At 41.7% G+C, this 22,879-nt stretch overlaps 1 protein-coding gene across 7 annotated transcripts; it reads left to right on the forward strand.

Moving 5' to 3' along the window:
• Nucleotides 1–206: 206 nt before the first annotated feature.
• Nucleotides 207–22,601, forward strand: KLHL12 (kelch like family member 12). 7 transcript variants are annotated; one of them, XM_028734717.2, is made up of 12 exons: nt 233–356; nt 2,121–2,360; nt 3,671–3,824; nt 5,255–5,472; nt 7,207–7,356; nt 8,388–8,502; nt 11,171–11,277; nt 12,673–12,868; nt 13,048–13,206; nt 19,332–19,430; nt 20,219–20,405; nt 20,923–22,601. In XM_028734717.2, exons 2-12 carry the CDS (start codon nt 2,178–2,180, stop codon nt 21,047–21,049), a joined length of 1,695 nt encoding a protein of 564 aa, XP_028590550.1. In that variant the 5' UTR covers nt 233–356; nt 2,121–2,177; the 3' UTR covers nt 21,050–22,601. The 7 variants fall into 7 exon arrangements, with proteins under 7 accessions (XP_028590551.1, XP_028590550.1, XP_028590553.1 ...); XM_028734716.2 differs by having other exon boundaries at nt 266–570; XM_028734718.2 differs by lacking the exon at nt 2,121–2,360 and having other exon boundaries at nt 207–356.
• The last annotated feature ends 278 nt before the right edge of the window (nt 22,602–22,879 follow it).

Raw genomic sequence — 22,879 nt, forward strand, 5'->3', positions numbered from 1 at the left:
CGACGATTACCGGTTATGTCCGGGAATATTCAGAGCGTATGGCAGTCCAACGACGGCAAGAAAAGAACAGCCTTTTTTCTTCCTTTTTCTTTTGCAGCGTTCGGGCGGAGTTATCCAGCGGGCGGGAGCTGACATCGCGCGGCTTCGTTGTGAATCCCTGTTGCCTAGCAACCGAGGTCGAGCAGAATCCATCCGCCGCCGCGCTTCTTCCTATTTAAAAGATGGTTCCCGAAGCCTGCGGCTTGGCGTCCACCATAGTGACGTCATCGAGGCGCGCCAGATGCGAAGGAGGAAGGAGACGTGTGGGCCTGAGGAGCCGAGCCGGGAATCTCTCCCCTCACGGGGAGGGTGCGGCGGTGAGTTTGGACGGGGGAGGAGGCTCCGAGGGCAGAAATGCTGCGCGGCCCGCCCCCTTCCATGTGCTGCTGAACCCCCGCTCCCGCCGAGGGCTTCCACGGGCCCAGGGGAAGAAGTCCATGAAGCCCTGGGGAAGAAGGGAGAAGGAGAGCTTCCCTTTTCGCTGAAGCCACAGCTCCCATCCCAGCTGCTGCTGAATAGCCAAATATATAGGTACCAGTATTTCAAAATAGAGGTCTTGCCCTGCTGTGGGTATTGGCGACCGCACCGGGAATAGTACCAAATTGGGTAGCTAAACCACCTCCTAAGCACTGATGGTTGTGGTAGGTCAGGAGTGGGAGCCCTTTTCAGTCGGAGGGCCATATTTATTGCCTTCTGGGCAACCTTCTGGGAGCCGCATGCCTGTGGTGGTTGGGGCCAAAGGGGGCAAAGAAGCAAATTTAAATTTTGCCTTTGTACTCTTAGGCTAGTTTATACACACATTCACACGGCTCTCTAACCTCCACCCGGAAAAGCGTGAGGCATGGTCAGAGGTCAGGGGTGAGTTCCAACTAGGATAAATACTTGGGTGTGAAGCAAGGGAATTGGCAGGTGGGGCATGGGGAGGCACCTGAAGGTCCAACAGAGAGAGCCCTGGGGAACTGCATTTGGCCTCTGGGCTGAGATTCCCCAATTATGTGCTAGGTAATGGGACCCATTGCTTGAGCTGAGGTCTATGTATCTCATTTAGGAATGCCCAAGAGTTGCAATGTTATGAGGGAAGTTCTGTAGGTTCGTTGGAGAATTCAACTCCCAAGAGAATATTATCACACACTAGAATGCCACTGGAATGATCAATGAATCTCTTCAGTTAACAACTGTTTGTGGTAGGGAGCAGAATTAGCTCTAAAATGGATGTTTTCTGCTCAAATTATTTGCAAATGCGTTTGTCTTTGAACCATTACTTCAGTTGCTGTAACTAAACACCAAGTAAAACTTGTTTGTACAGTAAATTACCTGTCATTACATTGATAAGCTAGGGGTGGCTAGGAGGTATAGCCTTAACAACCTTTGAAACAAGAAAGATTAGGCTACTATTCTGAGTTGTGCACCCTTGTTTTGGAGTGAGTTCCATCAAATTCAGTGGTACTTGCTTCTAAGTAATTACTACAGCAGATAATGATTTTGAGTATCTGCTATAGTAAGTTCTTGAAGGTTAATTAATATACATTTATACACTTTATAAAACAAAGGCAGAGGCTTTGATTGTAGAAGTCTTGTTCTATTGATTTACATTAGGAAATATTCATATATTTGTCTCTTTTTTAACTTCCAAATAAAATTGAAGTAATTGACATGGGGGAAAGTTAAATAGGTGGCAATATATGGTTTAACTTTGGCCACACTGTTGTGCTTTCCTGGACAGGTGGTGCTCCGCCATTGTCCTTGCACTTAATCTTGTCTTTGTCTTTATTAGTCTGTAGTTCTGAGATGCTTTGATGTTCTACAATTTGCCTAGCACACATCTCACTGCAAATAAATGTGTACTGTTCTGAGATTTTATTGCATTAAAACATAGAATTTCTATGTTTTATGATATGCCTATGCTTCTGTTAGGTAGGGATGGTGGTCATCTGAATGTAGTTGAGTAGCGCAAATAGAAGTGAATCAAGGTAGACGACAGGCCCATGGGATAGAAGAGAGAACCGGCAGAAACCAAGATCCTCATTCTCCACCTCTTTCAAGCTTGATTCCATTAGTGAAGCAGACTCTTCTCTTAACAGGTTACTCATACTCTGAACCTACCTTCTCAACGCTATTGTTGACTGGAGTAATTCACTATGGCTCCTAAAGATATAATGACTAATTCTCATGCCAAGTCCATTCTCAATGCAATGAACTCTCTACGAAAAAGTAACACACTTTGTGATGTGACCCTTCGTGTGGAGCAGAAAGACTTTCCAGCCCATCGTATTGTGTTAGCTGCTTGCAGTGACTACTTCTGTGCTATGTTCACCAGTGAGGTAGGCAAGATGCAGACTACACACATTTTTGTTTTTATTCATGCAAATAAGAAAGTAGCTTGTAATACAACTTAAAAGTGCAAAAATGTCATTAAGGTTGCAATTCTGTATGCATTTATAGCTTGCTCTTCACCAAGCAGCCCTAATGCACATTATGCACAAAGCCATGTAATGCTTTTCACTTACTCAGCAATTAAATCCATCTTAAATTGCAATTAAGGTCAACAACAGCACTGCAGTAGGGAACATCAGGTCTTATCCTGTACCTCTAAAGATCTAGACACCTGCCATCAAAAAGCGTACGAAGACACGGCCATTTGCCCCTTGGATGGGGGGCATTCCACAGCCTGGGGGCCACCATAGAATTGGCCCTCTCCCGCACTGCCACAAGAATCATATGGTGGCAGTCTTGTTAGCAGATCTCAACATCCCAGTACAGTATAAGAAAAGTTAAATTGTAGGCTTCCTAATGTTTCAACTTTATATACAATTTAGCTTTCTTGGATAACTAGGCTTAAAAAAATGTTATCTCTGTTGCAAATCCACACTTTTAAATTGTTACTAAGCTGGCTGGCAAATGTGTTTTGTCTTCTGGTCTACCAGGAAGGAAGCTTTACAAATGTTGGTGGTTCTTTTTTAATTTGGCTGCAAGTGACCCATGTAAGTACATAATGGGTAAACAAGCCATGCAGAATTTTTGTAGGATAGAAAGGCATTACTATGTTCTCCTCTCAACCCTGAACTCAGTGTAATAAGGACATTGCTGTAATTTATATGTAGAGGTGCATGTTAATTACTTTTGGTGAATTAATTTGCCTGCCCCTTGACAGCATGTTATAAGTCTTTGTTTCTCTGATATTTAAAATAACACTTTTCAAAGTCGAAACAAAATATATAAATAAAAATTCCTTCCAGTAGCACCTTGGAGACCAGCTAAGTTTATTATTGATACGAGCTTTCGTGTGCATGCACACTTCTTCAGATACATGCACATGAAAGCTCATACCAGTAACAAATTTACTTGGTCTCCAAGGTGCTACTGGAAGGAATTTTTATTTATTTATTTTGTTTCGACTACAGCAGACCAACACGGCTACCTACCTGTAACTAGAACTTTTCAAAGTATTATCCTTGCACCAAAAGGTCTGTAGGGTATTTGTTATATGTTCCATTTGCTGAAATATTCATGTGAGATTATTAATGCTTTGTATCTCTTCCCCATTGCCCCCACTGTAGTTTTCCAGGTTATGTTTTGGAACCCTGTAAAACCCAGGGAATAAAAAAGTACTTCCCTTGTTTATAATTCGCAGCTTTCAGAGAAGGATAAACCCTATGTGGATATTCAAGGGCTAACAGCTTCAACTATGGAAATATTGCTGGACTTCGTATACACAGAGACCGTTCATGTAACAGTGGAGAATGTTCAGGAGTTGCTTCCAGCAGCCTGTTTGCTTCAGCTGAAAGGTAATGACAAAAACATACAGTGTAGATCAGGAGCGAAGAGCTTTTGAGAATCCTTGATCTGTATTGCCCATTTTTTAAGAGATTTATAAAGTGGTGAACACAATTAGAAAACAAATATATTTAGACTAATAAACAAATATAAAACCAGCAGCTTCTAATACAACATGAGCTTAACCTTGTCTAAAAGCCCACATGAACAAAAGCATTGTAGCTTGAGTGAACCTATTCAAATGAGTGTGTCAACCACTTGGGTAATATGATTGAAAATGCCACATTGCAGATACCAGTGGGTGATACTTTAGTGGGCTGGGGTCTGAAGAAATATCTTGAACCATGCTCTCAGCGGGCAGAAGGTGCTCCAAGGATTCACCAGAAGTGTAGCTTGATTAATAAGGAAAGCCAAGAACAATATAAAAGTCAAGGAGGGTTCCTTTTTAAAAGTAGAAATTTTACCATAATGAATAAAAGGATCACAAACATCTCTGTTCTTATTCAAGCACAGTAAAACATTCTTCATCAGGTGATGTTGGTGGGGATGTGGTATTTCTGTGGTTTCATGCCTCATGCATTGATTTTGTAATTGGACAGCAAGTAGGAACTGTTCTCTAGTGCCACACTTTTTATATAGAAACTGAAATTTATAAACTGCCTATCATAATGCATTCAGAGGCAATGTACAGAAAATTATACTATCAGCACTACATATAAAATCATATTAAAACCCACATTACACCATAGTAAAAGGTATATACTTTTGCAAATTTTCATACTGGGACTCTTTAGTGAGAGAGTCTCCCCATTTTAAGATTGTTAAACTTGAAATTATATGCATACTAGGAACTGCATCCCTGCTAGCACTTCTTGCCAGCCCCACTGCTCCTTACCAACCCCCTCCTTTTAAGCCTGGCCAAACCCCCTCCCTTTTATGTCACAATTTGCATGGCTGCCCATTGGCCACACAGACTTTAGCTTACAATTTTATTATATACTAAGATACTGAACATTCAGTTATCTGAGTTCTGGGAGAAATGCAATCCTGAGAACAAATGAAAATATAAAATTGTAAAACTGTAAAAGCTGTTGATTAGTACAGTAGTTTGGGAGCGTTTTCTGGGTAGTAAAATATTTGTCTTTGTGAAAGGGTAGATATTGTTTTTGTAATATGGATAAAATACAATAGTTAATTAAGAATGTATTTTACTGATGTCACACCATTTTTAGAATTTATTACCACCAAAAAGAATCTCAATATTACTTACCAAGGAAAATGGCAGGCTGGTTAAGATAAAAAGAGATGGCTTTTTATTTACCAGATTTAGTGTTTGTTAGGAAAATGGATGTATTTGTTAAGCACAGTTTTCCTCCCTCTTAAACACTTTTCAGAACAGTGACTTAGCCCTCTGAAGTGCAAATCATGTCATTTCTCACAGGAGTGAAGCAGGCTTGCTGTGAGTTCCTGGAAAGCCAGCTGGATCCTTCCAACTGTTTGGGGATTCGAGATTTTGCTGAAACACACAATTGTGTGGACTTAATGCAGGCAGCCGAAGTTTTTAGCCAGAAGCACTTCCCAGATGTAGTTCAACATGAAGAATTTATTCTCCTAAATCAAGAAGAAGTGGAAAAGCTAATAAAATGTGATGAGATTCAGGTAAAATATTCCTTCTTGTTGTCCAAAGCAATGCTATTAAGTTCTAGTATTTGATACAGGAACCAAACACAACCTAGGAATTAACCAGTAAAATACTGTGGAGCTGACCGATGGAATTCATACTTTGGAGGTTAGCAATTTACAATCCACGAGCACTTGTTAGATCTCACTAGAATTCTGAGAATCCTAGTTTTCATTTCAATATAAAAGCAAGTTGGTAGCCTTTACAGTTACCAAGATCTGTTTAAAGAAGCAATGGCAAAAGAGAGAATGTGAACAAAAAGGGGTTAGAATGGATGCAAGGCTAAAATTCAGAATTTATGGCAGAAGGGGGGCAGGGTATAGGAGGATGTACAAGATGGAAGTCTGGAATAATCAATATAGATTTACAAGGAAAGTCCCTGGAAGACCTAGAGAAGAGCTCTGCGCTCAAGAGGAGCCCTTACTTGCTTCTCCAGGAATGCTCCCTGTGACACAATGTGGAGGTGTCTCCACAAGTACAGGAGGTTTCCTGTTGCAAACAGTAGCCCTTGAACTCTCAGAGGAACAGGGGAGTGACCAGAGCTCATGCCCATTCCCACCATGTATGTGTGTTAAACCAAGATTCTGAATGTCCAAACAAGGCTTTTGAGGCACAGGGTGTGGGTTTTTTTAACAGTTGGTCCATGCTCTTAAAGAGTTACAAATCAATACTTAATTTTGTGCTACAAAATCATTGGCAGTAAATGAATGAAGCCATTGAAGAATGTTAAAGTGCGAAGTGCAGTCTTGCTAGTTACTCTGAAAGATTTTGTAAGGCATGTACTCTGAAAGCATTTTGTAAGGCACCACCCAGATCTTAAGCACATTTGTGCTTGTAAATATGATCACCCTTTTATCAGTGGGAAAGAGCCCTCTTTGTTCTACACTCATGCTAACCCTATCTTGTTAAATATATGTTTGCCTAGGTTAACATTATGGGAGATACTTGCTTTATGAACAAAACCCAATTGCTCTTAAAAGAGCAAACCCAAAGTTGAGTTGGGTGTGTGTGTGTTATTGTTTTTTACTTTGATATGGATTTTTGTGTTTTTATGTTGTAAACCGCCACGAGATCCTCAGACAGAGGATTAGTATAGAAATTTAATAAAGAATAACAATAAAAGGGACTGCACTTTCTTCAGAGAAAATGCTTTTCAAAAGAAAAAATATTGCATGGTGATGGTGAGGAATGTGTGCTGGTCTTGGGTTAGGGTACTGTTTAGGGAGGGTTGCAGGGGTGTTTGTTGCTGTTAACTGATTGTTTTTTCTACCCTTATTTTTAAATCTTGCTGTGATTTATGTGGAAATTGTTCGATTTGGTTGTGTACTTTTTGATGTGTCTGTTGTTTTTGACTGCTATGGTTATATTTGTAACTATGTAATTTGTTTCATGCTGTAACAAATTGAGCATGGTTTTAGCTATGGAAAGGTGGCATACAAATAAAAGGATGCATATCACATCATTGACATTGCACATTCTATGCTTCTCACAGTTACACGACAAGGTTACGCATTTCCCCCTCTAGAGAGCTGCCTGTGCTTGCTTTGCAAGGTGGATCTTGCTTTCCAACCACCATAATTTTCTGTGCAAATGCAGCTTCCCCACACCAGAAGTACAATCTATGCTACACCCCCCCTTAAAGTAATCCCTCCTCCCGTGTTGTAGCCATCTATTTTTCAAAAGACTGATTAATTCCATGCCTTTTCTTATAGGTGGATTCTGAAGAGCCTGTCTTTGAGGCTGTTATTAATTGGGTAAAGCATTCAAAGAAGGAACGGGAAGCATCCCTGCCAGAGCTTCTGCAGTATGTGCGCATGCCACTACTCACTCCACGCTACATTACCGATGTCATAGACACTGAGGTAGGACCAGTTGCCCTATTATGCAGCTCATGGAATAAGTCCTGCAGAACAACTGCTGTATTTAGGAAAACCTCACTCATAATAGTAACTTTGTAATGTGTTCTAGCTGATCCTTTGCATATATACATGTTAGAATATGGGAACAAAGATTAGTGCCCCTGCAATTCTCCCTTAAGAGGAACTCTAACCTCAAACCCATCTACTTTTGTGTATTTTTAATTTCCGCATCCATGTAAAGAAAACCAACCCATAATTTTCAGTTATTTAGTCACAGGCCTTAGCTATTCAGATGGCTTAATATAACAAAATAACATCAGTTCTAATAAATGTAATACACCTAATTTGCAGTCTACTACACAAGTCAAGGTTCCTTGGACAAATATTTGCAGCTGCCATAGAAAAGTTAGGCTGCTTTTAGAGTAGCCTTCTTTTTAGTATTAGCAAGTAGGTAAACAAGATTTTTGCAATTTTGGCCAATGGGTTCTTCCCTCTAATAACTGAGGAAGGAATTTCTGTGCTGTATCCTTGAAAATTAGGACAATAGAAGGAAGCTCACAGAAGGCTACCTGCCACCCTACCCCAGGCTGTCCTTTGCATTGCCTCAAAAAGGGGACCTTCCTGAGTGGTGTGGGATAAGGCATAGGGCTTTGCTAAAGGAAGAAAGAATTGGCCAAAATCAAATTCACAAATCAGTATCCTTAGTATATAATTTTACATTCAAACCAATTAAGTTATTGCAAAGGTTTTCTGGAACCAGTGTTTTAAGTTTTAATCCTGGAAACTGTATTTGAATAAAGATTTCTGTTGCATGCTCCGCCAGCATGGTTTTTCCATGTTTTATATTACAGTACTTGAATTAATGTAACTGGACTAATTTTAGATTAATTTCATTAAATATTAGGGTTTTTTTGCAGTGGGTCATAATGTGCAAGTATTTCCATTCTTCTACTAGCTATAGGGTATTTTGAAGAATTGTAAAAGTGTATAAAGAATTGGATAAAGTGAAAATAATGCCTGTATGTCTTCTGCAGCCTTTTATTCGATGTAGTTTGCAATGCAGAGACCTTGTAGATGAAGCAAAGAAGTTTCATCTAAGACCTGAACTTCGGAGTCAGATGCAAGGTCCCAGAACCAGAGCACGTTTGGGTAAGCATCAGAGAAGTGCATATCAAAATGGCTGGGAAAGGGTATGGTTTAATGTCTTCTGCCATTTGGCAGCTTAGAATGAAGCAATGCTTCATGGTTATAAGGGGTCTGTTCTTTAGTGTACCTGAACTTTGGAACTCCCTGCCTGTTGACATTACACAGGTACTGTCACTGTAATCCTTTAGGTGCCTGTTGAAAACTTTTGTTTCAGTGGGCCTATCCAGACATATAATTTTGATATGTAATCTGTTGTTAATTTGTTATGCTTTTATTGCTTTTAGATGTTTTAACCATTCTTGAAATGTTTTAAATATGTTATTTTATGTTTAATAATGTTTTTATTATGGAAATGTTTGCCGCCCAGGACCTTTTGGGAGGAAGGGCAGGATATGATTTTTAAAAATAAATAAAGCTGTGCCTTCAGATCATCCCTGGAGATATAGGGAAGGATGTGGGGGGATGCTGCTCGTTTGCACAGACCTAATAATAATAAACATGTGGGTACAAGGACCCAGACATTAGCTGTGTGATACAAAAGAAGCACCTTCACAGCTTTGTCTAAATAACTGCTTTATAGGAATAACCAATACTTTTTTTCCTAAAAAAATGTTTAGGGGTACTCTCATTTTGACTCAAGAAAATCACCATTTTATAGTTCAAATTGGGAAAAATAAACACAGTAAATGGACAAAAGTACAAAGATTCACAAAATGTTTAGGGGTATGCGTATCCTTGCATATCCCCAGAAAAAACTGGGAATAGCAGCTGTTGCCCCTAACACACCTTTGAGGAAGTAAAATTGCTGAAAGCTACCTGTAGTTAGCCAACATATTCATTTACATACCTTAGGTCCTGCACAAACATAAACAATGCTCAGAAAACAAATAATTGTTAGCTAGGTCTTTTAATTACTTGGATTAGTGTGTCTGTGTGTGCAGTATAGATGGATGTTAACTGCCTTGCAAATACTTCTGCAAACTGTCTAGCCTCAGAAAATTTTGCTATCTGTCCATACTTGCCCACATAGCATATGTGACTTAAAAGAGAATGAAATTGGTTAATACTAGCTTGCTTGCATGCATGCCTGGAAGCTATTGTTAATCACGAAAGACAGCCATATAAATTGCATCTTACAAACCTGGTATAAATGATAAATATAATTCTTAACGTGTGTTCCAAGCAAGAGAGAACCTCTGTATATAATAAGCAAGCATATAAAAATACTTCTGCTGCAGTATGGTATTTAATATTACTCTCAACTGAAGCATTGTGTAAAGAAGGCTTGTTAGAAGAAAATGGAAGTAAGTTATTAGATAATATTACGGCTCAGAGGTAATTTTCAGATACTCAAGCCTTTGCCTGACAGGCATACAGATACTATTCTTAGATTCTGTATAAAGCTGAAAATTCAACCTAAATTTGTTAATGACAAACTGATGATGCTGGGAGAAATTCAAAGCATATTTTTTTAAGACAACATGTTCAGGATGTTCTGGAAAGTGAGCTAAAAGACTTCTCATGTGGTATGACAAATATCCTTGAAGCTTCACTATTATCTTCTGGATTGGAGCAATTAATTGGAAATTAATAGAATGGACTTGCCAAGGGCAAATATGGTTGGGAAACAAAGCCCAAGTGCACAGCTGCAAAATGGGCTGTAAGGTTGTCAAGAGAGAGAAATGAAGATTATATGGCACAAGCTAAGCATGAGTCATCTGTGTGGTGGTGGTGTTGAAAAGAAAAGAGCAAGGGTTATTGGCTTGGATTCACAGACATAGGATATTAATACAGTTCAGTTTGGCGTTAAACCAAAACTAGATTCTTATTGTCACACTTATCTAGCCTTTAGTACATTGATGGGCAAAATAGCAATCTCAAGGCTGTTGTTAAAACAGGATTAACTATTCCTCACAATCATGTAAGAAAAAGCAAAATGCAGTGAAATACACCAACTCATAGATAGGTTTGCTTACATGCTATTGAAATTTTTAAAAAAATTAAATGCTTAAGCTTCATGATTTGCAAATTGTGTCCTGTGTTTAGGCATAATTCAGGGGTGGCAAGTGGAGTGGGGGACTACTAAGACTACAAAGTGCAATGAAATCAGTTGCTTAATAAAATAGGTGTCTCTTGCTGGAGAGTTTAAAAACATTAGGCAATCTGTCAAGAGTAGCTTAAGAGTATGTAGCCTTGTATTTAACAACTTACCTAGCAGCCATAGGAATTCTATGTAGATGCGTTAAAGGCCTGACTGAGAGATGGATTACTCCATCCTCCTCAGCCACCCCACTTGGTTTCCAGTCTAGCAACAGAGGAAGGAAAGTCTCTTCCTCCACAACCATCACAGAAATGCAGTGGCAGAATGAAACACCTATCCTTTCACCAGTCTGCAGTTTTTTAGTAGCCTGCATGCCAACCACAGGTGATGGACTTCTGTTCTCCACAGCTGGCATGAAAATGCAGGCCACTAGCTTTTTAGCCAAGTTATCAAAAAATAAAATAAAGGCTATTAACACTTGTGCTTTTATTTTCAAGGCTGACCTAGTGTGCCACTCAGTTCTACTATTCTTGACCCACTACTTAGAGTTAGAGGATCGGTACACCAATAATGGAAGTAAAAAGTATATACTCTAGGATATTCACCTTAAAGTGGTCCGTTTTTATTCAGGTGCCAATGAGGTTCTCTTAGTAATTGGGGGCTTTGGAAGTCAGCAGTCACCTATTGATGTGGTGGAGAAATATGATCCGAAGACACAGGAGTGGAGTTTCCTACCAGTATGTAATTGTTTGCTTTATCACATTTTTTTTGCAACAGTAAAATACCAGGTATATACTTTAATAACCACATGTTTGACCAGTCTGATTAAGCTTACTAAGGGGCTAACTGCACTTACTAGCTGATGCATGTAACAGTGCCTCAACACCTTTTTTTAAAAAAGAGATGAGGGGATTTAAAACAGGGAAGCAGCAGCTGGGAGTGCTTTACCATCTCCCTGCCCTCTGTTTTTCCTGTGATTGCTTTTCCTCCGCGGGGTGGACATACGTTTGCAACTGGAAATGCTTCTTTTGAACCTTGTGGTTGGAAGAGTTGCTGCAGGGAGGGCTTCACAAAGATGTTTCTAATGCAGGCATCTTCTCCTCGTAGGAAAATGGATAAACCCTGTAGTATCACTGTTGTGAAATTGTGGGCTGGATTCAGCCTGCCAAACCAATGCAGGTAGCTCACCACACATTGGCAAAATCTTACCATCCCTTGCAGCACTGGGCTGAGAGGTGTTTAACTCTCTGCAATGTGTGTATCTCACATGTGTGTCTCAGGGGCATGGAGTTGGCTAACATCTGGCTAAAAAAAAGGGTTAGCCAGCTCAGCCATACAGCATCATCTGTGGGCAATAATACATGTGTTTCTGATGAGGAGCTGAATGGTGACTTCACACCAAGTATGTGGGTGGCAACATAGTCTTGCACACATGCTAGGATAATAATTACCAAGAATGGACTGCAAGTCAGAAGTCCCCAGTTTAAATCTCATCTCTTCCTAGAATTTACTGGATAATCTTGGGCAAGCCACGCTCTTCCATTCCCACCAACACCCCCCTAATAATTTCCACCCTCAACTCCTTTGGGAGGAAGAGTGGCATAGGCTTTTAATAAAATACTGCCCTTTTTTTGCCTTAATGGGGCTATTATAAGGATTGTCCAGAAGGCATGTGAAACTATTTGAACCCATGAAAGCATTGTACATATATAAATGTTAGAAAGGCCTCTTGTGTAAAGTAGTCTGAGATGAAGAATTGGGGAGGTTCTGGATGATGCCTCACAGAGCCATCTGAAATTTAAATTAATGTTTTCTAAATCCCCTGGTGAGCTGTTTGCTTTCTGTATGTCAAAACCTTTTGATACTGCATTCCATTGAGGTTCTTATCGTCTCATGCAGAGAACCTCAAAAGTGTGCTGCATACTGAAGACGTGAGCATGTGAAATTGAATATATTGAACATATTGTTGTAGATAAACAGGATATATAGAAATGATAAGCCCTGACACATTAGTGCAGCATTGTCTGTATTGATCGCACTATCTCTGTATGGAATCAATAGGAAATTGCAGGTGCCCATCATACCTAAAGATACCCAAAAAAATTGCTTCCATTTTTTTTCTTTATGCATAGAGTATCAGCCGTAAAAGACGCTATGTTGCCACAGTTTCCTTGCATGATCGGATATATGTAATAGGTGGTTATGATGGTCGTTCTCGCCTCAGTTCTGTGGAATGCTTAGATTATACATCTGATGAAGACAGTATCTGGTACTCTGTGGCTCCCATGAACGTTCGACGGGGGCTAGCAGGGGCCACAACCTTAGGAGGTATGTATTGGTAAACGTATTCTAATTCCCCTACTGATAATCATTGCTGGAAACAATCTTAAGTACTTTGATTTTGCGGGGAAATTAATTCATTTATTCAACCAACATAAATGCATATTTGTAAAATACTGATTTCAAATACTGTGATTTGTTTAATTCAGTTAACTGTTGTGTTACAGACATGATCTATGTTTCTGGAGGTTTTGATGGAAGTCGGCGCCACACCAGTATGGAAAGATATGATCCCAACATTGATCAGTGGAGTATGTTGGGAGATATGCAGACAGCTCGAGAAGGAGCAGGACTGGTGGTTGCTAATAATGTTATCTATTGTCTTGGTAGGTAACCTCAGTGTATTTACAAATTTTTATATGGTAGTGCCTCAGCTGCAGTCTGGTAAAAAGACTATGCAAGAAGCTGTAATTAGGAAGTGATCTTGCAAATTTCACAGCATTTGTAAGTTCTGTTTTGCCCTGGAATGCCCATCAAGTATGAAAGGTTTCTTCCGTGGAAAGCCTTTGAATTCAGAATTCCAATATCTGAAAGCAGTAGGCTCCATATATATGTTCAGTTTCTGTTAATTGGTTCTCGTGGGAAACTTGCAGATTCTAGCTTCGCACAATTAACTCAAGCTGGTGTCAATTTACTCTTGGCAGAAAGCCCAGGTCTGCTTGACCTAGAAACTACTCACTCTGATTGGTTAACGACCAGCACTCTGCTCTGTTATCAAGGGATTGCTAGCTCAGTTTGAATTGAGGTGTTGTTAGGAGTAGAAGTGCTGTGTATGGTTTTGAGAGAGAGAGAAAGAGAGGATTTATTTTGCTTTGTTTTGTATGCAGAAACTCTGCTGGTTTTATTTTCTCCTTTTAATAAATCCTGTAAATAGTTATTCTGAGTCTAGCTGACTAGTCATTACCGCCGCAACTAGCTTCCTCGCTGTGCAGGAAAACTCTGCTACGTTTGGGCTAAAGCCAGTAGGGCTATGCCTGACACTCCAAAGTTCCATGAGGTTATGGGCATTGTGCTGCCAGCCTGAGTTGCGGTGGTGTCAGCATCAACGGCGTTGGTTCCAGTAGTTCCAGAGGTTGTTGTTCCTGGCTGGTTCCTGACCGTGGTGAGCTGGTGACGCAGTGGACACAAGGACAACAGCTGCAGCGTGTGAGTGCTGGGTGCTGTGGTTCCTGTTTTCTCTCTCAGTGGTCGTGAGTAGCTGGTTCCGGGTTCCAGGGACATCGCTCTCAAGATGGCCTCACAACCAGTTCAGATGGCTTTTGAGCGTCTGAATGACTCCAATTACTTGCTGTGGTCGGAACGCATGCAGGCAGTGCTGCAGAGGGATCGTCTCTGGCAAGTGGTGAGTAAGTTTCCTGCGAAGCCTGATGATGAAGACCTCGATAAAGACCAAAGAGCAAGGGCCACAATTGTCTTGGGGCTGGAAGATTCCCAGTTGCCGTATGTGAGGGGAATCAAGACAGCTAGAGGTGTGTGGCAAGCACTTAAAGAACTCCATGTGCGTGAGACAGCGGTTTCCAAGCTGTTCATTCGCAAAGCATTGTACAAGGCAATGTTACAGCCTGGGGTTACAATGCAGGAACACCTACACAGTTTACAGTTAAAGTTTGCAGCGCTACAGGAAAGAGACTGTGCGTTAGACCAGCAGGAGAAGGTGGCTATTATTTTGAGTTCTCTCCCGGAAAGCTGGGATAATTTAGTTTTGTCTCTAGAAGGCATGCAGGAGCATGATTTATCAGTCAGTTACGTTACTGGGCGTTTGATTGAAGAATGGCAGAAGCGGCAAGAAAGGTCGTTGGCTGCAGAGGCTTCTACAGGCGGGCGGTTTGGAAGGAGTTCTCATGCCATGCCAGAGGTGAAGCAAAAGCAGCGTACCGGTGAGGAGTCAGCGTTTGCTGTTAGGCGTTGTTTCCGATGTGGGTCTTCAGCGCATCTAAAACGGCAATGTCCGGAGTTGGTCAAGTCTCAGTTGCCGGTGCAGGAGCAGAGACGAGATCAGCAGCAGCAGCGGAAAAAGAAATTCTTCAAACAAAAACAGTCGGCTCAGCTGGTGACCGGCGAGGTCAAGATTGCTGATGAGAAACAAGCGGTCTGGGTGGTCGATTCGGGAGCATCTCGCCACATCGTAAATACAGATGAATTGTTTGTTTCCAAGAACTCAGCACAGCGCAGCCAGGTGGCTCTAGCAGACGGAAGTACTTCCGAAGTGATTTCGGGGGGTGCAGTTTTTGTTCCTTGTCTTCGTGAATGCCTGCAAAATGTACTTTGTGTGCCGTCATTAAGGAGCAATCTGATGTCTGTAGATTGTTTGCTAAAAGCTGGGTTTAAAGTGTATTTTGAAGGAGACAGTTGCATTATTAAGAAGGCTGGTGAGATTTTAGGCACTGCTAAGTCAGAGGGAGGCTTGTTTTGGCTTAAAGCAGGATCTCAAGTTGCAGCAGTAGTCAGTAAATCTCAGCCTGCAGTGAATAACAAAGCTATACATGACAACTGTGTGCACTTATTGCATAGGAAAATGGGGCATGCTTGCTGGAAAAGTGTACTAAAAATGTCTGAATTGGCTGATGGGGGTAATTTAAAGAGTTGTAACAAGTACCTTGATTGTAATGTGTGTAAAAAGGTTAAAACCCACAGAGTCTCTTACCCCAGAAGTGACAGAGTTAGTGAGTCACCGCTACAGCTGGTTCACATGGACGTAATTGGTCCATTTGCTGTAAGCAGGGGTGGATCGCGCTTTTCACTAACAATTGTGGATGACGTCACGCGTTACTCCTGGGTTTTTCCCATGAAGAATAAGGGTGATGTGTTCACTAAGTTTAAAGGCTGGGTGGCATCTGTGGAAAGATTTCTGTCCATTAAACTTAAAAGGATTCAGACGGACAGAGGTGGTGAATTTATGTCAAATGCCTTTAAAGATTGGTTACAAAAGCGTGGCATTGGGCATAGAAAAACGAACGTTTTTTCCCCAGAGGAGAATGGCGTTGCAGAGCGAAAAAACAGATCTTTACAAGATATGATGTTTGCCATGCTTGACGATGCTGATTTGCCCATGTCTTATTGGGGGGAGAGCATGCTCACCGCGTGTTATCTCCAAAACAGGCTCTTTCATCAAACAATAGGTACAACCCCGTACTTTAAATTGTTTCAGAAAAAACCCAAAATTGACCATTTGCATGTGTTTGGATCAAAAGCCTGGGTATTAATTCCAAAACAAATGAGGAAGAAGGGAGATCCTAAGACCAAACAGTTAGTGTTTGTGGGTTACCAGGAGCTGGGAAAAGGTTTCCGTTTTGCTGAAGGGACAAATGGCATTGTGATCTCCAGGAATGCCAGTTTTTGTGAACATAGTGGCTGGGAGAGACTACATGCCAATACTGAGGTTTGGTTTGAACCTTCCCAGGAGCTTCATGACTCTGAAGGTAAACAAAGAGAATCAGAGTCTGAGGGGGAGGAAAGTTCAGATAAGAGCTCTCAAGAAAGTGGAGTTAGCCAAAGACCAGTTGCTAAGCAACAAAAGAGAGGTCGTAGTTCTGAGGAGGAAAGTGGGTCAGAAGAAAAATTTTCTCCCAGAAGATCTAAAAGACAAAACAAAGGAGTGCCTCCGGTGCGTTTTTCCCCAGATACTGCAAATGTGTTTAGTGTAAGTGCAGAACCCAAGAGTTTTCAGGAGGTGTTAAAGTTACCAAAAGAGGAGGCAGAGCGCTGGAAACAGGCAATGGAGGAAGAGATGTCCTCTCTGAATGAGCACAAGGTCTTTACACCAGTAGCAGCGCCTGAGGGGGCAAAGATTGTAGGCTGCAGGTGGGTGTACAAACTTAAACCTCTGGTGACAGGAGAGTACAAATACAAAGCTCGTTTAGTGGCTCAAGGATACTCTCAGAGGCCTGGAAAAGATTATGACGAGACTTTTTCCCCTACTGCTAAGGGGGACAGTGTAAGGCTGATTTTAACGCTTGGAGCAAAGAGAAAACTCCTGTTAAACCATTTTGATATTCAGACTGCATATTTACATGCATCAATATCAGAAGACCTGTATCTAGCCGAACCGCCTGGTTATGAGACAGGTTCCAATAGAGTGTTAAAATTAAACAAAGCTCTATATGGTCTCAAACAGGCTGCAAGATCTTGGAACAAATGTTTCCATGAGGCCTTAGTATCATTTGGTTTCAAGCAGAGTACAGCTGACAATTGTGTTTATGTACGTGGTACAGGCAGTGATCAAGAGTTTTGTCTGATTTATGTAGATGATGTTTTGTATGCCTGCAAAACAGATAAACAAACTAAAAGGTTTGCCAAGCAATTGTCCAGTAAGTTCAAAGTGAAAGACTTAGGCCCGGTTAGGACATATCTAGGGTTGGAAGTGTGCTGGGCCCAAGATGGCAGCTGCCTAATTAGTCAGCAGAGCAAAGTTAAACAACTACTGACTACATACAGGATGCAGGATTGCAAAGGGGCAGTGGTGCCTATGGATCCAGGTTTCATAAAAACACTTCATACAGATGAGAGTCCTGAATTTGAACATCCTGATGTATATCACTCTGTAATTGGAAGTTTATTGTATATAGCACAGTGGTCCAGACCTGATATTAGCTACGCAGTAGGCATATTAAGTAGATTGGTCTCAAAACCCACACTAAATGCCTGGAAAGGGGTAAAACAAGTTCTGAGGTATCTCAAACAGACAATTGGCTATATGTTACAATTAAATTCTTCAGAGGATGAAATGTTGAGTTGCTACTGTGATAGTGACTGGGGAAATTTGCCGGATAGAAAATCTGTCACAGGACTAGTCATAATGGTCGGTGGAGCTTTAATCAGCTGGCGGTCACGCAAGCAAGACGTTGTAAGTGTGTCATCAACGGAATCAGAGTACGCCGCATTGAGTGAATTGTGCAACGAGGTGATTTATTTCAAGCATTTGTTAGCAGATTTAAATGTAAATTGTGGAGAACCAGTACAAGTTTACATTGATAATCAAGCTTGTATAACATTAAGTAAAACAGAGGGTTTCAAATCGCGTTCCAAACATATCTCTGTAAAATACCAAAATGTACGTTGCTGTGTACAAGACAATGTAATCACCTGTACTTATGTATCAAGTGAAGAAAATGTAGCAGATGTGTTAACTAAACCATTGGCAAAGATAAAGAACAAGCGAATGTGCAAGGGTTTAGGTTTGCTGGAAAAATAATCTCCTACATAGGTGTATTTGGTGTTAATTGTTCAGCAGAATCTGTGAGGGGGTGTTCAGTTTCTGTTAATTGGTTCTCGTGGGAAACTTGCAGATTCTAGCTTCGCACAATTAACTCAAGCTGGTGTCAATTTACTCTTGGCAGAAAGCCCAGGTCTGCTTGACCTAGAAACTACTCACTCTGATTGGTTAACGACCAGCACTCTGCTCTGTTATCAAGGGATTGCTAGCTCAGTTTGAATTGAGGTGTTGTTAGGAGTAGAAGTGCTGTGTATGGTTTTGAGAGAGAGAGAAAGAGAGGATTTATTTTGCTTTGTTTTGTATGCAGAAACTCTGCTGGTTTTATTTTCTCCTTTTAATAAATCCTGTAAATAGTTATTCTGAGTCTAGCTGACTAGTCATTACCGCCGCAACTAGCTTCCTCGCTGTGCAGGAAAACTCTGCTACGTTTGGGCTAAAGCCAGTAGGGCTATGCCTGACACTCCAAAGTTCCATGAATATAAACATAGAAACAGAGCAAAGGCAATGAATTTTGCAGGACAGAGCTCAGAAATTGTTGCATTGCATCGGTCCTGTATCTTTTGGTTTTAAAGAGGTGACTTAATATTTAAGAAACCATCCCAAAGAAATCCTTAGTAGGTGCTTAAGAGTTGTTCAGCACAGTAGATGCAGCAGCCCTCAGCTCCACAGGCTTCTCAGCCTACCACCCTGAAGCTTCTGCCTTCAGAATCCAGATGCCCAAGCCAGCCACTGCCACTACTGGCCACCTTACTTCGCCAGCCAGCTTGGGGATCTGCTGCTTCTACTGCTGCCAGCTGGCCAGTTAGGAGTCAGTCTGACAGGAGGAGTGTGGGAACAAGGAAAGTTGGTAGAAGCAGTGGACAGCTGGCCTGATAATCCACTGCTGCAGTCGCCACCGCCAATCTCTAGGCTGGCTTGCTGCTGCCTTCCTCTTCCTGCAGTCCTCCTCCTGCCAGTCTGACTCTTCATCCTAAATTTTTTGGCAACAGTACAAGAAAGTCTAAGCCTTTCATGAACCTCCCTGCACTCCTCCTTTGCACCTCTGGCATCAGGAGAGGCAAAGGAGAAGTGGCGGCAATTGGGAGATCGGGGAGATCGTAAAAGGCTTTTGGTGAGCTCTTAAGGGGATGTGGGTGTTTTTGGTGCAGAGGTTGGCTTGGTGAGTGAAGTGAAGCGAACAGGGGCAATAGCCCCTCATAAAAGTAATACAAGTAATTTAATGGGTTCCTCTGTTTTCAGGTGGTTATGATGGTCTGAACATCTTAAATTCTGTGGAGCGATATGATCCCCACACTGGGCACTGGACAAATGTCACTCCAATGGCCACAAAGCGCTCAGGTGAGAGTCCTGATCAGGGTGGGGAGGTGTTGGCAGTATACCAGCTGTAATGGTGGTTTAATAGGGACCATCTGATTAGAGTGAGAATTTTGTTCTTGCTTCTCCCTGCAACTGTACTCTTACAGAGTAGATCTCCTGAAGTTTCCAAATAATGAATCTGGAAATTGCCAAGGACACCAGTAACCAGCCCTCTCTTCCCAGCAGCTCTCCAACTACCACAGGGTTGTATCAAACAGTGCATGGAGTTCTGCTCATGCAATGTGACTTCCCCTTCTCCTCTCCCTGCATGCTCCCAACATCTCTTCCAGACAGTCCCCCAGCTTCCTGGAGCAGATTTTTTTTTGGGGGGTAGTGGTGGTTAGGGTTAGGGTTAGAGAAGATGTCCTATTACACTGCACAAGCCTGTTTTGTGAGGACTGTTGGATACAATTCATAATATCTGAATAGCCTTCACAATATAAAACATCTGTTTTCTCTCACTCCTTCATACAATTAAGACAGTTTGCATACTGTCTTTAAATGAATATAAATGTATACTTTTCTTGGATATCTTTAAGCAGCTTTGACATCCTGTGCAAACATTACAGTTCCAGGAAGATTACTTTCCCCCTGTCGCCTTTGCAGTGGTAGACTGTGACTATTAAAAGAGGCAGGCATTATGATAACTTCACCCACCAAGGGGCTTGTTCATTTTCAGTAGGCAAGAGGCATCCAGATATGCCTTATATCCATCTAGGCATGCCTTATTGTGGGATTTGGTGCCACGTTCCATGGTTTTTCTTTCCCAGGAGCTGGAGTAGCCTTGCTGAATGATCATATCTATGTGGTTGGAGGGTTTGATGGAACAGCACATCTCTCCTCTGTAGAGGCGTATAACATTCGCACAGACTCATGGACCACAGTGACCAGCATGACAACCCCCCGCTGTTATGTGGGAGCAACAGTCCTGAGGGGGCGACTTTATGCCATAGCAGGGTAAGGGGGCCAAGCTTCACTCAGAAATACCTCTAAGCCCTAGCATAGCTGGGGAAGTCTGGCTATACTTTTTATAAGTGTATTAGATGCCCAGTAACAAGGCAAAAGGCCCATCTGATACAGCATTTGTTTTTGCACACTGAGGCACATGATCAAGATCAAAAATGCAGGAGGGATGAATGCTGTTGCGCTAAGGCCCTGCTTGCAGCCTCCCTATAGGTATTTGTGAGAACAAGATGCCAAAATAGATGAGCTACTGGCATACCAGGCGGGAGTCTTCCTTCTGTGAAATTGTAATCTGTAGATTGGTCCATAGGGTGGGTTTGTGGTAACATGTTCAAAGATGGACATGGCAAGTGTTTCCTTGCACTGACCTCTCACAAAATACAAGAGTTCTGTCGTCGTATGACTTAATAGGGGTGGGTGTGCCACGTCTCCAAACTATTATCAAGTCATCTCCTTTTTAAGAGTTCCAGGCTTCAACATGTTCTCATCAGTAATCTTCTCTCACGTGTAGGTACGATGGGAACTCGCTTCTGAGCAGTATTGAGTGCTATGACCCTATCATTGACAGCTGGGAAGTGGTGACATCACTGGGAACCCAAAGGTGTGATGCTGGCGTTTGTGTGCTGCGTGAGAAGTGACCTTAGGGGGAAGGCCTTGCGAGAGCACCTCTGTGGAACTAAGAGACTATGGGAGAAAGTACTGGCTCACTTGCAGCTATTGCTCTTGTAGCTGTGGATGCAGTGACCATTGCTATCTGGCCTGCACTGCAGACCTTCAGGCTCATCTTCAAAGCTACTGATTCCATTTAAAAAACAATCCACACACAAGGCACTTTGAACTGAAAACAGAGAAATCACATGCTCGTGTAATGATAACCCTGTGAAAGTGAGTTGCCTAAAGCAGTAAAGATGTCTATGCTTTCTGACCTGCTGCATCTCTAGAACATTGGCACATACAAGGAAGTTTGAGAATGGCACCAACGATTTGTGCCTGAATGTTTCCATGTACCAAATATGCTGCAGTGCAGACATACTGTTAGTGAGCATTGTGTGGGCACACTGTGTTTTGTTTTTGGACGCTTTTTACGTTCTGCACAGACTTGCCCATGGTGCTGGGGAGAAGAGCCAGAGGCTGATGCATGCAACTGATAGAGACTCTGTGTGTTGGTATAAGCAATCTGGCCTTCCACCATAACGGAAAAGGGGGCAGCGGAGACTATAGCCTGCTGGAATATTCAGTCTTATCTGCTGGGAAGAAAGGCAAGCAGACAGGAAGAAAATACTGAATTTCGTGTTTTTACCTGAAGAGAGGGTGTGTGTTCTAGTACTTGTGAAGAAAAACCTGTTTACATCTGCTATCTAAGCCAAGTTTTTTTTTAGTGTTGGTGGAGCAGTGAAGTAGGAAATCTTGACATATTGGCAGGAAAGAGTATAATGTGCTCTGGAAAGGGTGCATCTGCCCAGGCCACTTAGGCTGTCTTGCGAATGTCCCTTCAATCTCCACAAATCACTGAACATCTCTTCTCAACCCCACACTGGTCTTAAGCCTGATACCCTGTGCAGGCCTTCTGCATGAGCATTGTCAGCACAGGTTGTCTTACACTCAGCTTTTATTGTGCTTCTGCTTTAGCACCAAAGTAGGAGCATGATACGTTCTATTTCGTTAAGAGCACACTAATGTTTACAGTGCATTGTAGTTTTACCTGGTGTCATTTCTCTCCAGACCCAATTACAACAAGGCATTTCACGTGAACTGGAACATTTGCTCAAGGCATCTCTTTCATGGCATATTTATGATTCTCCTTGCCTATTTTAATACCCCTCTGGTGTGTTATGCAGCTTGTACTAGATATGTGAATTCACACCACATTGCTGAAATGGACACCTGAGCCTGTGGATAATGTGCCTCCAACCCCTCATGGATGTGCCCTAAACTTTCAGCATGATCCCGGAGCTCTCTCTCTCCCATGACCCACTGAGCCTCTTCCTGTCACACAGCTCTATTGGGAGCCAAGGGGTGAATGTATTTATTTGCTGGGTGTTAGTGACTCCTTGCTTTGGGGATATGGTAGCATGGGAGAATGATGCACTTTCGAATAACACTGAGTTTATAAGTCCTGTCCTATCACATCAGTGTTTGTGATTCATTTCTTACGTATTTTTTAATAAAAGTATCTCTGGTACATGTGAACATTTGGTTTCTCCAAGTAGGTTGCCTTTATTTTTGCAGTAGCATTTATTATTTAAACCATTTTTAAAAATATAAAACAAAAAAAATTCCTTCCAGTAGCACCTTAAAGACCAACTAAGTTAGTTCTTGGTATGAGCTTTCGTGTGCATGCACACTTCTTCAGATGTATCTGAAGAAGTGTGCATGCATGGTATCTGAAGAAGTGTGCATGCACACGAAAGCTCATACCAAGAACTAACTTAGTTGGTCTTTAAGGTGCTACTGGAAGGAATTTTTTT

This window comes from Podarcis muralis, chromosome 5 (genome assembly GCF_964188315.1).
Source record: "Podarcis muralis chromosome 5, rPodMur119.hap1.1, whole genome shotgun sequence".
Taxonomy (NCBI): domain Eukaryota; kingdom Metazoa; phylum Chordata; class Lepidosauria; order Squamata; family Lacertidae; genus Podarcis; species Podarcis muralis.